The sequence below is a fragment of the Rhineura floridana genome, chromosome 3, assembly GCF_030035675.1.
Source record: "Rhineura floridana isolate rRhiFlo1 chromosome 3, rRhiFlo1.hap2, whole genome shotgun sequence".
Taxonomy (NCBI): domain Eukaryota; kingdom Metazoa; phylum Chordata; class Lepidosauria; order Squamata; family Rhineuridae; genus Rhineura; species Rhineura floridana.
In genome coordinates, this window is record NC_084482.1 from 195,842,415 (window position 1) to 195,859,408 (window position 16,994).

General features: G+C 47.1%; 1 protein-coding gene across 1 annotated transcript; it reads left to right on the top strand.

The window, feature by feature from the left end:
• Window positions 1-1,273: 1,273 nt before the first annotated feature.
• Window positions 1,274-16,175, top strand: TCF19 (transcription factor 19). Its single transcript, XM_061619259.1, has 3 exons — window positions 1,274-2,568; window positions 4,582-5,215; window positions 12,824-16,175. Exons 1-3 carry the CDS (start codon window positions 2,295-2,297, stop codon window positions 13,056-13,058), a joined length of 1,143 nt encoding a protein of 380 aa, XP_061475243.1. The 5' UTR covers window positions 1,274-2,294; the 3' UTR covers window positions 13,059-16,175.
• Window positions 16,176-16,994: the final 819 nt, after the last annotated feature.

The following is a 16,994-nucleotide window of genomic DNA, read 5'->3' on the forward strand; positions in this document are numbered from 1 at the left end:
CATCAGCAGCTTGCCCACAGCTCTCTCACTGCCTTCTTGCAACCTTGCAGGAACCCATTCATGATGCCGCCATCTTAAGCTGTATGATCATTTACAACAGATCATACAGTTTAATACAAAACTTGTTAGGTGGCTAAGCAGCATAAGCACAATATTAAGCCTCTACCCTGTTCTGTTTTGTGTTGCCATTACTCCTGACCGCTCAGGGATCTGTGGTGAGCCCAGGGGCAGTCTCTCGGTGCTGGGAGCCAAGAGGCATTGTGGGGAAGAGACGTTATAACTTCTCACCATTTGCTGCTCTTTTGAAGGGCTTCTACTAAAAAGGTTTGTTTCTTTTAATTGCTACAGTATAAGAGCTCTAGTGTAGTAGTGGCATATCTCGGATTTTCAGCAACAGTATATAATGTACAAAGGATGTGAAATGGAGCCTTAGTTTGAGTGACATGTTCAGCAAGTAGCTTTTTTGCTCCATGTAAAGAATGTGTTTATGACTAGATGCTGATCTCATTTGTCTGGTTTCACAAAATGACTGTTTATTCTCCTTAAGTAAGCCTGATCACACAAGAACCCACCTCCTCTTTCAAAATGCCTGTGCATCTTGCTGGCAACAGCCTCAATAGGCATTGATGCAATGCCAGAGAGGGGAGGTGCTCTCTTGTGGCATCCCTTTAGCAAATGTAAGGTACAAAGAGGTCTGGCTCCAATTTGGGAATATATAAACTGGCCTATTGGGACGAGGGTTCCTCAAGAGTATAGTTAGGCCCAATCCCCACTACTGTGCCACTCAGAGGGAAGAAGTGGGTACAGTTGTTCAATGAGTTGCCATTTCACTCTCTTGCTGGGGGGGGGGTACCGCAGTGGGGTTTGCGGCTAGTGATTCTAGTCCTCCATGGTGTGCTGCCCAAGGAGAGGGAGCAATACCCTTCCTAGACAGTTTCTCTAACAGAGCAACCCAAGTTTGATCACCGCGTAACAACAAGGAAATCAGCCAGAGCTACACGTTCTAACCCTCACTCTTCTCCCCCTCCCTTCCGCACATGCGCGGCTCCAATGCCCACCCACTCGCCTAACCAATCTCCTTTCTTCGCTGGAAATGCTCCACGACCCCAAAGCCCACCCAGCCTCCGCTATGAGACACCCACCAATCAGGACCTTCATCCGCCCAAGCCCTGACTCCCTCGCGCGCTCATGCACTCTTGCCGCCCCTTCCCACTTCAGCCAATGAGGAAGGAGGCTTGTTCTACAGCTAGCCAATAGGAACCTGACGCCCTGCCCTTCCTTCTTTAACCTACCTAATCTGGGCCAATCGGGAGGCAGCGCGCGCCGCTCGGAGCCCGGGTAGTTGCCTCAGTAGCGGCGGCCGTGGAAACTCCCAGCTTCAGCTGTGGCTGCCGGACGGTATCGCAATACCGTCGACTCCTGAAAGAAATAGGGCAAGGGGGCTCGAGAAGCCTGTTGCTAAGGAAAGTGGGGGTTCTGTTTGCGTTGCCAAGGAGACGGAAGTTCTAGAGCCCGCCCCCTGTCAAGAGCTGGACATTCTGAAGTTCCAGAGCCACACCTGCAGGCACAGCAGCCTTGAGAGGTTCTTGGAGGACAAGGTGATTTTCTTCTTGCAGGGGGCTTCTGGAGCATCATTACACTAGTGCTGGGAAAAGGGTTTTCAAGGCATCCAGAGGCAACGTGCAAAAAAAAAAGAAAAAGTGGGAGATCTCCGTGAATACGGGTTTTTTTTAGTCCGTTTATTTTGAGCAAATTGCACTTGAAGAATGTCTGGAGCCGTGCTTGTAGACAAGAAGCAGGTTTAGGAGATACTTTCTTGAGTTTTCATGAGGAGAAACGGGTCACGGGGCCGGGATAAGGCGTTTTCTGTGCAATAAGGCCAATCAGGGTAATAGTTAATGTGTATTGTACCGATAAAACATTCCCGCCCCAAGTCTTTCACATAGAAACTAACCTGTCATTGCCGAGTTGATGCTCTGGAACATCCAGTTAATCAATCCTTCATTTTAGCAATCCCATTTTGCACTGCTGACCATTTTTCTTTGCACTCAATGCTGCTACAACTTCACCGTGAACTCTGACAAACTTGATGTCCTTTCAAAAGATCCCCCTTCATCACAGCAGAAGTTGGATTCATTGACTTGCTGTGGAATGGGTGCAACCTGCTGTCATTTGAGTATTCATTGCTGCTGTCTGAGTCCCATGTGGATCTGTTAGAACTGGGCCCCATTGTCCCTCCTGAGAGGTCAGAAGTTCTGTCAGCCATTCTTTCTGTGCCTGTAGAGGAGTTAGCCATGCTTTCTGAGGCCCTCCCCTGCTTCCAGTTACTCCGGATGGGCCCAGCTTCACCTGGAGATTCACCCAACCGGGATCTCTACACCTTCCGACCTGCAAGGCCCAACTGCACCTATCGGTTGGGTCGCCGAGCCGAGGTCTGCGATGTCATCCTGGTGTCGGAGCAGAACCCGGCCTTGATCTCACGGATCCATGCAGAGATACACGCAGAGAGGGACGCTGACAGCACTGCTGGGGAATGGCGAGTTAGCCTGGTGGACTACAGTACTCACGGTGAGTCATTGGAAGTACTCCCGCAACCAAGAGGAAGGGGTGTAGCTCAGCGGTACAGCATCTGCTCTGCATGCAGAACATCCCAGGTTCAGTTCCCAGCATCTCCGGGTGGGACAGGAAGAGACTCCTGCCTGGAATCCTGGAGAGCCTCTGCCAGTCAGTGCAGACAATATCGAGCAAGATAGACCCAGGGTCTGACTTGGTGTAAGGCAGCTTCCTATGTTCTTATGATTAAATGCAGACCTAACAATTGCAAAGACATCCCTGCATTCTGGACACCTAATCTTGGGTGTGTTGAGTATGTGGAATTTGACTTGCATCCTCTTTAGTAAGAAGGGTTGGGAGGACTGCAGATTTTCAATGAAAATCAATTTGAGACAAAAAGGTTTAAATCATAGGGTTGTATCCAGTGCTAGTCCAACTCAGAGTAGACCCTTTGAAATGAACAACCATGACCACTGTAGGTCCATTAATTTCAGTGGGTCTACTCTGAATAGGACTAGCATTAGATACACCCACTGCAATTTCCTTATTTTGGGAGAAGCAACAAATATTGTAAAATATATCATGGGGGAGGGGTGGCCCATGGATACCGAACCTCAGAGAGAACCTAGTGTAGAGGAGAATGAGGAGAGCTAAGTGTGTGTGATGTGCAGGCGCTCAAACATTTTTAAAAATCCAAGGTGAAATGTTTGGCTCCATTGAAAGAGAGAGGGAGGATACAGCTTTAAGGAAAAGTTTGTTGATACTCAAGGGCAGCTTTTGCCAACCTGGTGACCTCCAGATGTTTGGGAAGACTATTTCTATCACAGCCTTGCTGCCTGAGGCTGATGGGAGTTGAAGTCCAAAATGTCTGGAGGCCACCATTTTGGGGAAGGCTGTTGAAGATCAACTCTCATGATGCTTCATGATGAACTTCCTTTTCCATGAATCCACTTCTGTTTCCATAAAGTACCAACAGAGAAATCTGGATATTTTTTTAATTGTCCCACAAAATGACTGCATTTCCCAGCAAGCTGATATTTTTTTCACTTATAAGGTACCTATATTTTTCTAGGCACTGTATATTTGTATCCAGATGTATTGTGGACCAAAATCCACTTCAACAGATGCATGAAGTTTTATTCTCAGTTGGCATACAACTATATTATTTATTTATTGAAGGCATTTATATACCGCTTAATCATTTGTGTTTCTAAGCGCTGCACATAAAGTAAGCCATACAGAATAAGCAATAAAATCATCATAAAATTAAACAGAAACCTGAACACTACCTTAAAATATCTGCTGGAATGAAAAAGTCTTTGTCATGTGTCTGATGTTCAGCAAGGAGGGTGCCTGTCTAATCTCAGCTGAGAGGGAGTTCCACAGGCTTGGGCCCACAACACTGAATGCATTCATCCACTGATTGAAATACACACCACACACACACAGAGGAGCCGAATAACCATGACGTGTGAGAGTTATAGTCTCAAATGGCCTTTTGTCCCAACTGTTTATATTTTTCTCTTTCCACTCATGTGTGCATGTGTACACATATACAACACACCCAGACATGCACTTGAGCATGACCAAGAAACAGATTGGAGCCTGCAGAAAGGCGCAAACTAATGAATAGGATTTATTTATTTATTTATTTCATTTTTAAACCGCCCATAGCGAATAGCTCTCTGGGCGGATCACATAGCAGAGTCAGCCTCCACTAACGATTTCCCTGAATGCATCTGTTTTGTCCCATGTAAGTTGAGAGGATGCCATCCTCACTTAAGAGAACACTGATGTGGTGTAGCACTGGCCTCACTGGCAGGGATCCCACAGAGGGCTATAATATGTCCCGTGCTCAGAATCCACACTAGAGTTTCACTGTACACTCCTCCTTGTCACTGCTGCGGCAGTCCTTGCCAAATGCAAACACCTATAATTATTATTATTATTATTATTTATTACATTTATATCCTGCCCTTCCTCCCAAAGGGAAAGTAACCTTCTTCTCTTACCCCATTATTCTTTCAGGCACTTATGTCAATGCTGTTCGTATACCCCATAGCCAGCGAGTGGATCTAAATGATGGATACCTTCTCACCTTTGGCCACCCTAACCCAGTCCCTGAGGGCTGTGCTCTGCCACCCCCGCATGGCGACTCAGAGTTCTACTTCCTCTTCCAGAAAGTCCATGTTCGACCGCAGGACTTCGCTGCTATCACGGAGCCCAAAGCCCCCTGGGCTTCCTCCTGTGGCTTCCGGCCAGTGCTGTCATCTGGCAACCACCGCATCCGCCCGCTGTCCCGTCACTCGCCTACAGCCCTCTCCTGTCGCTCCAAGGCCACCCTCATCCTCAGCTCCATCGGCAGTCTCAGCAAGCTCAAGCCGCAGCCGTTCACCTTCTCCCTAGGCCGGGGTCGGTGCACGGAACCCCCTGCCCAGCCGAGGACCTCTCGGAATCGCCGCAAGTCGGCTCACACACTGCTGCCTGAGCTGGAGGATGAGATCACGCGGCTTGAAGAGGAACAGCCGCCACCAGGCAAGGAGCAGCGACTGGGCAGTTATGTGCATTGCCACAGCGCCTTGCGACTGCAGCCAAGAGTGCTGGAGGTGAGCCAGAATCTGCAGGAAGATGAGGAACCAAAGCTGCACGTCACACCCAGTGGGTGAGTCCATTTTTAAGTTCACATTATATTCAGCCTGAGAGCCAGTGTGGTGTAGTGGTTAGAGTGTTGGGAGACCAGGGTTCGAATCCCCACATAGTCATGAAGTTCACTGGGTAACCTTGGGCCAGTCACTGCCTCTCAGCCTCAGAGGAAGGCAACGGTAAACCACCTCTGAATACCACTTACCATAAAAACCCTCCTCATAGGGTCGTCATAAGTCAGGATCAACTTGAAGGCAGTCCATTTCATTTTCAAGCATGATTGCAGAGGAGTAAATCCCACTAAACTCTATAAGCATGCAAATGATCAAAGCTGCCCTCTCCTCCTCCTCCCTCCCATCACCTCTCTTTGGCCCCTTCCTTCACCCCTCCCTTCCCCTCCCCATTCCCTTCCAATCCCCTCCCCTCCCTTTTCCTCCCCCTCCCCCATCATCAGCTCTACCTATCTTAGGACTATGACCTGGGAGACCAGGGTTCGAATACCCACACAGCCATGAAGCTTACTGGGTGACCTTGGGCCAGTCACTGCCTCTCAGCCTCAGAGGAAGGCAACGGTAAACCACCTCTGAATACCGCTTACCATGGAAACCCTCTTCATAGGGTCATTGTAAGTTGGAATCAACGAAGGCAGTCCATTTCATTTTTTTCATATTCAGCCTAGCTCACACCAGAGGGCACCATCACGATCCTTGCGTTTCTGGTTGAACAGAAAGATGTGCAGAGCATTGGTGAGCTGTTTTCTTTTTTCCTTTTTTAAAGTATGTAGTTCTCATGAGAGTGAAAGGAAATCCGCTGAGGGCACCTTCTCTGCACACACACCCCATTCCCTTATAGAGCTATGAACCCACAGCTTCCCGGACAGCAGAGTTCTCATGCCTACAGAACCAGCATATGTGTTGTACAAGAGAGTGAACTTGAAAAAATGACTGCAAATGTAAAAATGAACACTTATTGTATTTTTTCGTTTTCGTTCTGATATTCTGAGTCTGAGTTTTTATAGCCATGACAATTTTACCATCAGCGGTGGGGTGGCAGGAACAGCATTAGGAAGGGATAAGGGCATGCAGGGGTATGTATGGATGAGAGGATAAATAAGAGTTCAGAAGGGAAGGCAACAGAGAGCTTTCAGGCGCAAAAGCCCTGCTACTTCTGACCACAGGTCCATCTCGTCCAGCATTTTGTTCCTACAGTGGCCAACCAGATGCCTCTAAGAAGCCCGCAAGCAAGATTTGAGTGCAACAACACTTTTCCCACGTGTGATTCCCAGCAACTGATATTCGGGAGCATACTGCCTTTGATTAAACAGTTGACAGTCTTATCTTTCATGAATTTGTCTAGCGCCCTTTTAAAGCTGTCTAAGCAAGTGGCCATCATCACATCTTGTGGCAATGAGTTCCATAAATTATGTGGTATGAAAAGTCTTTTAATTTTGTCAGCTCCAAAGCAATTGTCAGTCAATTTCAGTGGGTGACCCCATATTTTAGTATTATGGAGAGACCGGGTTGCGGGGGGGACTTCCGTTCACTTTCTCCATACCAGACCTCACTTTATTTATTATATTCACATTAATTATACCCTGCTGTTTAGCCAGAAAAACTTCCAGAGTGGCTGACAAATCAACAACAAAAAATGACAGAAAAGGAAAAAGTGGTGAACAGGGAAGAGGCAAGCAAACAAACCCAAGTATCAGATTCTTAAATGTTACAAGGTTCTTATAATGACCAGCTTAGATGGAAATGGGCTGTTCACATTTTTAAAAAACATACTTTGGTAGCCCCTGAGAAATAGCCCAATGACCCAGATTTTCTGGAAATGGCTATAATGGAGCTGGAAGTTGCTTGCCTTACAGAGTGGGGTCTAGTTAGAATCTGCCGCCATCTTGTCACTCCCATTGTGGCAGGTAGGCTCCTGGGGCCCCAGATGATAGCATTCCCCTCAGAGCAGTCCTGTGGCTCTTTCTCTAAGGGCAGTTGGAGCTGACTGCCTCTGTGAGGGAGGGGCCCAGTCCAGCCCAGCTAGGGAAATCAGCAGCAATGTCTACCCACCGCCGTATTTCCCCCCTCTCTTGAGTCTAAACTATAAAGACACACACACACACTCTGTAGCCTTTCACCATAGGGAAAGCGCTCCAACTCCCTCAACATTTTGATTTCCCCCTCCTGCAGTGTAGCTCCCACCTCCAGCTCTCCTAGTCCGGGGGTGGATCCTTCTCCCACCCCCATCCCCATGGGTCAAGGTGGGCAGGTGGGCAGGGCCACCCATCTGTCAACTCCCTGAAGTCATAATGATGTCAGATGACATGTTTTCCACAGAGTCTGCAAACCCTGCTTTCAGCCCAGCCGCATCTTTGCCTACTCCACACCTTACGTCAGATATGGCATTAGGTGGAGGGCAGGTAGGAATATAGGCCCATAGGAGGTTGTCTTACACTGAGACAGAGCATTGGTCCATCTGGCTCAATATTGTATTCACTGACTGGCAGCAACTCTTGAGGATTTTAGACAGAGATCTCTCCTAGCCCTACCTGGAGATGCTGGGGACTGAATTTGGGACCTTCTGCATGCAAAGCAGATGCTCTACCACAGAGCCACAGGCCTTCCTCTAGGCAGGCATGGCTTGGCTTAAACAGCCCCACAGGCCAAATGGGGAGACCTGGTGAGCCTAAGTCTCAGATCTCCAGTTGCTGCTTTTTAATGCCAGATCGGTACATAATAAAACCTCCCTCGTCCATGATTTGATTGTGGACGAGGTGGCCGATCTGGCATGTATAACCGAGACCTGGGTGGGCGAACAGGGAGGAGTTAGTCTGTCCCAGCTCTGCCCACCGGGGTATCTGGTTCAGCATCATGGTAGATCTGAGGGTCGGGGAGGGGGGGTCGCTGTGGTCTATAAGAGTTCCATCTCACTCACCAAGCACCATGTCCATGCAATCACTGGTCTGGAGTGTTTGCACCTTGTGCTGGGCCAGAGGGACAGACTGGGAATCCTTTTGGTGTACCGCCCACCTTGCTGCCCAATGGCTTCCCTAACTGAGCTGACGGAAGTGGTCTCGGAGATACTGTTGAGATCCCCCAGACTATTAGTACTGGGAGATCTCAACATTCATGCTGAGGCTACTTTGTCTGGGGCAGCTCAGGACTTCATGGCCGCCATGACAACCATGGGGCTGTCTCAATATGTTAGTGGCCCAACACATACATCGGGGCATACTCTTGACCTGGTCTTTGCTACTGGACATGGGGATAGTGATCTGGATGTGGGGAGTTTTACATCTCTCCCGTTGTCATGGACAGATCATTGCTTGCTGAAGTTTAGACTTTCAGTAGCCTTTTCCCTCTGCAAGGGTGGGGTACCTATTAAATTGGTCCGCCCCCGGAGACTAATGAATTCTGAAGGTTTTCAAAAGGCTCTGGGGGTTTTTCCGGCTGATAAGACTGGCGCTCCTGTCGAAGCCCTGGTCGATCTGTGGAATACAGAGATGACCCGGGCTGTTGACACGATCGCTCCTGCGCGCCCTCTCCTATGTAGAGCTCATACAGCTCCTTGGTATACTCCGGAGCTGAGAGCGATGAAACAAGACAGGAGGCGGCTTGAGCGGAGATGGAGACGAACTCCCGACGAATGCAATTATGAGCTGGTTTGTGCTTCTACTAAGCTCTATGTAGGAGCAGTGAGGGCGGCAAAAAAACAACATTTCGCCGCCACTATTCAGTCATCTCTCTCACGGCCATGGGAGCTTTTTAAAGTGGTTCGTGGCCTACTTCATCCAGGCCTACAAGACACGGCAGATACATCGGTAGCTCGATGTAATAAATTTGCTGAACACTTCCAGCATAAGATCTCATGCATTCGCCGGGACTTAGACTCCTATTTAATAGCAGTTAATCCTACTGAGGTGCCCAGAGCACAGTCTTGTCATGTTTTGTTGGATGAGTTTCAGTTCATTCAGCTCGAGGACGTGGACAAGGTGCTTGGACAGGTTCGTGCGACCACTTCGGTACTGGATCCTTGCCCCTCTTGGCTAATTAAAACTAGCAAGGAAGGAACAGTTGGCTGGGCCAAGGAAGTGATTAATGCCTCTTTACGAGAGGGAGTGGTCCATGGCTGTCTGAAAGAGGCGGCAGTGAGACCACTCCTGAAAAAACCTTCCTTGGACCCAGAGGATGTCAGCAGCTACAGACCAGTAGCCAATGTTCCGTTCCTGGGCAAGATCCTGGAACGTGTGGTTGCTGACCAGCTCCAGGCGCTATTGGATGAAACCGATTATCTAGATCCATTTCAATCGGGGTTCAGGCCTGGTTTTGGCACTGAGACTGCCTTGGTCGCCCTGTTTGATGACCTATGTCGGGAGAGAGACAGAGGGAGTGTAACTCTGTTGATTCTCCTTGACCTCTCAGCGGCTTTTGATACCATTGACCATGGTATCCTTCTGGAGAGGCTTGCGGAATTGGGAGTTGGAGGCACTGCTTGGCAGTGGTTCCACTCCTACTTAGCGGGTCGTCTCCAGAAGATAGTGCTTGGGGAACATTGCTCGACACCGTGGGTTCTCCAATGTGGGGTCCCGCAGGGTTCGGTTCTGTCTCCCATGCTTTTTAACATTTATATGAAGCCGCTGGGGGCGGTCATCAGGAGTTTTGGAGTGCGTTGTCATCAGTATGCTGATGACACGCAACTCTACTTCTCCTTTACATCTTCTTCAGGTGAGGCAGTCGACGTGGTGAACCGTTGCCTGGCTGCGACAATGGACTGGATGAGAACTAACAAACTGAGACTCAATCCTGACAAGACTGAGATGCTGTTGGTGGATGGTTTCTCTGATCGGATGGTGGATATATACCCTGTCCTGGATGGGGTTACACTCCCCCTAAAGGAACAGGTGCGTAGTCTGGGAGTCATCTTAGACTCTTCCCTCACACTTGAGGCTCATGTAGCCTCGGTGGCCCGGAATGCGTTCTACCAACTTCGGTTGGTAGCCCAGCTACGTCCCTATCTGAGTAAGGAGGACCTCTCATCAGTGGTACATGCTATGGTAACCTCGCGTCTGGACTACTGCAATGCGCTTTACGTAGGGCTACCTTTGAAGACGATTCGGAAGCTACAGCTAGTGCAAAATGCGGCAGCCAGACTGCTAACAAGAACTAAGCGGTCTGAGCATATAACACCTGTGCTAGCCTGTTTGCACTGGCTTCCAATATGCTTCCGGGCCAGATTCAAAGTGTTGGTACTTACCTATAAAGCCTTGTACGGCGCGGGACCACGATATCTGTCGGAACGCCTCTCCCGATATGAACCGGCCCGTACACTACGGTCTACTACGAAGGCCCTCCTCCGGGTTCCAACTCATAGGGAAGCCCAGAGAGTGGTGACAAGATCTAGGGCCTTCTCAGTGGTGGCCCCCGAACTATGGAATGGTCTCCCCGAGGAGGTGCGCCTGGTGCCGACACTATCATCTTTTCGGCGCCAGGTTAAAACCTTTCTCTTCTCTGAGGCATTTTAATTCCTGTTAATTGTAAATTATTATATTTTGATTTTAGACTGTACAGTTTTGTGTACAGTTTTGTGTTATTTTTATTGTATTTTTAATGTTCACCGCCCAGAGAGCTGTTGCTAGTCGGGCGGTATATAAGCTTAATTAAATAAATAAATATAAATAAATAAATAATTAGACACACGGGCTAGAGGCTCCTCACTGCTGCTCTATTCCCTGCAGCCACTTTCTAACAACAATTTATTTTAACACTTTTCTAGCAAGTTGGAACACTAAGAAATTCTGAGGAATTGAAATTCTGTACTTGAGGCCGTATTCCATGGATATCAAATTGCACTGAAGACAGTTTTGCCTCATAGGCTCCTTAGTCCCTTCCCCCTCCTCCCCATTTGACACCTTTCCTTTCCTTTAGTGCAGAGATAAGGAGGCTGTGGCCCTTTGGATGTTGCTAGACTCCAACTCCCATCATCTCTGACCATTTGTCATGCTGGCTGAGGCTGAAGGGAGTTGGAGTCCAACAACATTTGGAGGGCCACACGTTCCTTAGCCCTGCTTTAGTGGCAGTGAATAAGTAATGTAAACTGAGGTGACACAATATGATAAAACTTGCTAGTTATAAATCCAGTCAGGGCAGTGTAACAAGTTCTTAATTCTGACATGTGTGGCAATTCACTTTTTTCATCTGTCAAAGAGGCCCTGAGGCTTTTGGAACATTGAAGGACCTATTACTGGGGTGATGGACATTATCAGCAGCAAGAACAGGCACTCCTGGTCGGAAGGATGCTTGAGGGAAGGAGAGAGGCTGAATGTGGAAGATTTCTCTGGACTTACTGGGGAGTGGTGGCTTCGAAATAAACTACATGATTTATAAGCTGCTCCCAAAGGGATTATGGATCCCTTTCTGTCCCCTTACCTGTCCCATGTCGGAAGGAGATTTACAAGGAAGACACCACTTCTGCTGTCCCCAACATTACTAAACCAGAGTCTGTGCTGGGGGCATGGTTTCCTACAGGATATGGTTGCCCCCCCCCGCCCCCCAAAACTGCGTTAAAAGCAGTTTTAATCCAATTTACACACTGATGTGGAGAAAAACCGCACACCACAAGGGGGTTTCTACCAACATTATTACTTTTCCAAGGTGATTTATTGTGTTTGAAATTTGTCCTCCATTAGATAGTATTTAGTGAATGCTGTTTAACATGCCGGATTGAATTGCAAAGCTGCATTCTGGCACCTCATTCACCACACACACCTCCATGTTGACATTACCACATCACAAATAATGTTTGTCATTGAGAGCTGGTGTAGAGTACCAGTTTAGAGAGTGAACTGTGAGCAAAGGTGCTCCAGGTTCAAATATCAGCCTGCCTATGAACTTACCAGGTATTCTTTAGTAACCCTTGACTCTCAATCATAGGTCTTCATAGGCAAAATTATGACAATGTAAACCTATCTTATTGGACTGTTGTAGAAATTATTGGAATAATATTATGATAAGCCTTCTGCAGGTGCCTCCCTCATCAGAGGTTAACTGAAGAGACAGTGGCCTTTTCTGTCATAGCCACCTGTCTGAAGGAACACACACAAACATACTTGCCTGGTGCCCACTTCACCATCTTTTAAGTGCTATATAAAATCTGCTCAGTTTCCCCACGTAATACAAAGTTGTTCTATACTTTTCATATATCTGCTGCTTGTTATGTTGGTATTTCACTTTTTCTCTTCTCGTCTTTTTTCTTTATCATTTTAGTTGTTCGTTTTTAATCATTTATATTTTATTTTCATTCCCTTTTAATATTTGCTTGTAAGCTGCCAACTGGTGGAAAGGTGGGGGTTTGTTTTTGTTTTTCTTTTGTTTAAGAATAGGAAGATGTCTTATATCAAGTTGGTCCATCTAGGTCATTATTGTCTACACTGACTGGCAGCAGCTCTCCAGAGTTTCAGACAGGAGTCTTTTCCCTTCCCTACCTGTAGAAGCCAGAGACTGAACCTGGGGACCTTCTCTGTGCAAGGCGGATGCTCTACCACTGAAGTACTTTGAGCACTTAGGAAACCTTGCTGTGATGGTGATAAGAACAGCAGCTGTCATGTTAGTATTTATTCCTTTCTGTTCCCTTGCAGGAAGCGGCGTGGCCGGCCACGGAAGAACCCCCTGGGGAGCACTTGCCAAGTCTTCTCCCAGACCCTGTCCACATCAGAGCCATGTGCAGCACCGCAGTGCCACCTTCCCCAGGATGAGATGGTGGAGTGGGTCCAGTGTGACGGCTGTGATGCCTGGTTCCATGTTGCTTGTGTGGGCTGCAGCTACAGTGCTGTGAAAGAGGCAGACTTCTGCTGCACTGCGTGCCGCTCATAATGGAGCGTAGCCATGGGAAAGGAGTCGTACCCACCCCAACCCGAAATGGGTAATATCAGTGAACTCAAGCAGGACACATGAAAGAATTTCTTAAAGAATCAGGTAAACCCACATGGACTACTAAAAATTTCCAGAAGGAACATGCTTTCAGAGACAAGCAAACCTGATCACGATCAGTAATGTGCATAGCGCTGGTGGAAGAATCTAATCCATTCCAAAACATGGAAGTCTTGCAGAGGAGGTTGTGAAAAAATATATCCAAGTCCCTGCGATCCACATCCTGCTTATCCCTCTTCCTTCCTTCCTTATGTGAAGGAGTTAACACCACCCTGTTGTCAAGTCCATCTCTGAAAATGAAGAGGCCACATAGCGCCGGTGAAGGCATGCAAGACTGCCCTGAATATTATTATTACATGGGAAAGTTTCTGACTAACTCCTGTGCTGTAAGCTGCAGGTTTTCATTCATGGCAGGTGGGGAAACCTGTGGCCCTCCAGATGTTGCTGAAGTACAACTCCCATCATCCTTGATCACTGGCCATTCTGGCTGAGGCTGATGGAAGATGGAGTCTGACACCATTGGAGGGTCACAGGTTCTCCACCACTGATTTATGGTGACCAAGGCCTTCAATTGGAACTGGCTAGCCAGAGCATAGAGTTGCTTGCCAGGGGCAATTGGTGCAGACGCACAATGCCACTGTATATCTTCCAGGACTCTTGTTCCTCAAAACTTGCAGGGAAGAATGTGTTGTGCTCAGATAAACTTGCAGGGAAGAACGTCCTGTGCTCGGACTAACTCAGAAGAAACAGCTTCTAAATACATCAGCTAGAATTGGCACATAAGTGTGTAGGTTTTCCCATGATACAGTGATTTGTGCAAAATGATCACCCTTGGCTTGTTACATTGGAATAATAGCACTGTTGTCTGGGAAGCCAACCAGCCTCCTGCTTTTACAGAATTGACCTTTGAAAAATATCCAGACTCCGGAAGAAGTAAGCTTGTGAGGGTGCAATATAGTGATTGCCTGAGCCCACATTTTACTGAGTTCACATGAAGAAACAGACATTGGAATAGCTGCCCAAGAGTAATGTGTGCTTTTAACATAGCTGGATAGTCCTGCCCTTTCAGGCTTTTTACAAAGAAGCAAACGGGGGCAAAGATACGACGAACTAGATGGGAATCTTAGAATGCTAAATCCCAGAGAAGTAGCTATAGTTAGGCCTTATTTGGAGGTGATGGGCTGTCACCATGGGTGGTGCTCACATATCTGCTATTTGCATACAAAGTGGATGTGGCTGGAGATTTACACCAAAGGGGGTGTGCAAGTGAGAGAACCTGCACTCTCTACCTGCTCTTGCTTTTTATGCCTCCTTTGCTTCAAAACTGGGCTAGAAGAACTGATGGAATGGGGGAGGGTTCAACTCTCCTCACACATGTGCTTTTTCATGTAAGAAAAAACCCCCAGCCCTCCTGCTTTAAACAGGACAGACACATGAACAATAAATGCAGCTACCCCTGTTGCATCTAACTTGCCACTTAGTCTTTTGCAGTGAAAGCAACAGTCGCATGGCACCTTAAAGGCTAACAGACTTGTGGTGGTGGCAGCAGCAGCGGCAGCTTTAATGTGCTAGAGCCTATTTCATCAGATCCATGAAGTGTTATCCTCAGTGGCTGCATATAACTCTAAACCATGGTTTAATCAATTACGGTTATTAAACCATGGTTTAGCATTATGTGTGAACCTTGCCCAGCAGCTTATATGTGATTGTATGGAAAGCCATAGTTTGTTGCTGGCTTAGGAACTATGGTTTGTTTTATGGTTTAGGATTATGTGTGAACCCAGCAGTTTTCCTTACCTATGGTTTGACCATGGCACATACTGACTAAATTACAAAGACATAGAGCAGCTCGAAAACAAAACAAACTTTGGAGAAACAATCCAGCCTTTTTTTAAAATCATCTGTGGGACAACTCATGGCTTGATAAACAAACCACAACAGTGTTATGTGGGAACCAGTCACATGTGTGCAGGTACAACAGATAAAATAGTGGGGCCAAAAACTTTGAAATGCAACAGTGAGCAGTGACTAATATTTCTACAGGCAGCCCACATCTGTACACAGTCGGCACAGAGTGACTCATACTGCAGTCACTGCACTGTTAATTTTCTAACAGAGCTGACAACGTCCAGACAAGCTTATGCCTCAATAAATTTGTTAAGCATCTGGTTTTTCCAAAGGGTTCTTGCATGCAGGGGAGAGACAAAACTGACGTCGTTTTAATCTTTTTTACAATTGCTGAGAATGATCGGTCGTCCCAATTTCTACTGGAGGGACAGAGAACCTTTTTTTAGACTGGTGATTCATCTACCAGCAACAGGCATACAAGCATTTGTGCACTTTCACAGGCACACAGAAGTGCTGTGTGTGTGTGTACGCGCTTGCCTTTTAACGGAGCAAAAAGCTAGAGCTACATCAGGTCACCTGCTTTTTCACCCAGGCAGCTCAAAGCACCACTGAAAATGGTAAAAAGCCCTACATCCCCACACTTCTAACAAATGGGAGAGCATACCCCAGCTACCAAATTGGGAGGGGGGGCTCCATCTCTTTAGAGTCATACCTCATCACTCCCAAAGCCAAGGCCTAGCCCCAGCTGAAAGGGGGCATAGCATCAGGCCAAAAGCAGAGCAGGAAGTATACACAAGGTGCAAAGGCCATGTAAAAAAAGAAAACTGCCTTTGGTGCAAAGGTGCATCTGCCCCCTGTCCTTGTCTGTTGCCTCACATTCTAAGGCTGGTCAGCACAAGAGGACGTTCACTTGCTTCTGCTCTCTAGTGACCAAAGGCTAGAATTATAAATGCCAAGAAATTTGCCTTCTAAAATGCAGAATCAAAAAATAAGCTACATAGGGAACTTTCTGCAACAAAAGCAAGCAATATAACCAAAGACGCCTGTAGTTTAGGGAGGGGTTTATTCCTGCAAGCATGTTCTGCCAGATTGCTTTATCTTTGTAGAGGAATTTGTAGAAGTGTAGAGAATTTGTCCTTTCCCTCAACTAGGGCATTTCTCCTTTTGCACCTGGTGTGATCAGTGATTGAAATAAACCCAAACTGCAAACTCCATATCTCCCATGATTATCATTTCATTTAAAAATCTGCATTTACAGAGGCAGAGTTCTTTGTGATGTCCTTCCCTGGTTCTCCCTGTCAGGTTCCCACCTGCTTGTGGCTACTGCCTTTCACTAGGCACCACCAGGGATACCACCAGTCAGGACCGTCCTTTATATGGTTTCTCACTCCGCTCTAGCACAGATCTCACTAGATCCCCCTGCTAGGCAGCACCACCAGTCACGTCCTATAACCAATACTCCCAGAGACTTTGCCTGAGTCTCTCTCTAGCTGGTTACTTTTGTGACTGCGTGCTTATGCTGTTCCCAACCCCCTTGTATCTTTATAGATAACGCATACAACTCTGGGTTGCTCTGGATACTTGACTTGTTATTATTCCTCCCTTCACCGCTGCCACCATTACATACTGTTTCTGTTCAGACTTGGTAATTACCTTGCCCTCCCTTCTGGTATGTATATCCCCCAGCCAAGGATCAGGCCTTTGGTAAACCAAATAAGTATTTATTAAATATCAGAAATAACAAGATTAGTTTTAAAATGTTTCACAAGCGTATGGTTTCATCTATTCCTGTTTTGTACTTGACTTATTATTAATCAGAACTCCAACTCCCTCTTTCTCCACACACCTGACCTCCACCCTCAAACACCTCTTTCTCCACACTCCCAACATCCACCCAGATTCAACTGTCATTCTTCCATTTATACTCCCAGCCATTCAAACGCTCAGCCAATTATCCAGCATTCTACTGCTCATGTACTCCTCCCTCCTCTTTCACTCCGCTTACCATATGTCTTCTATATAAACAGCACT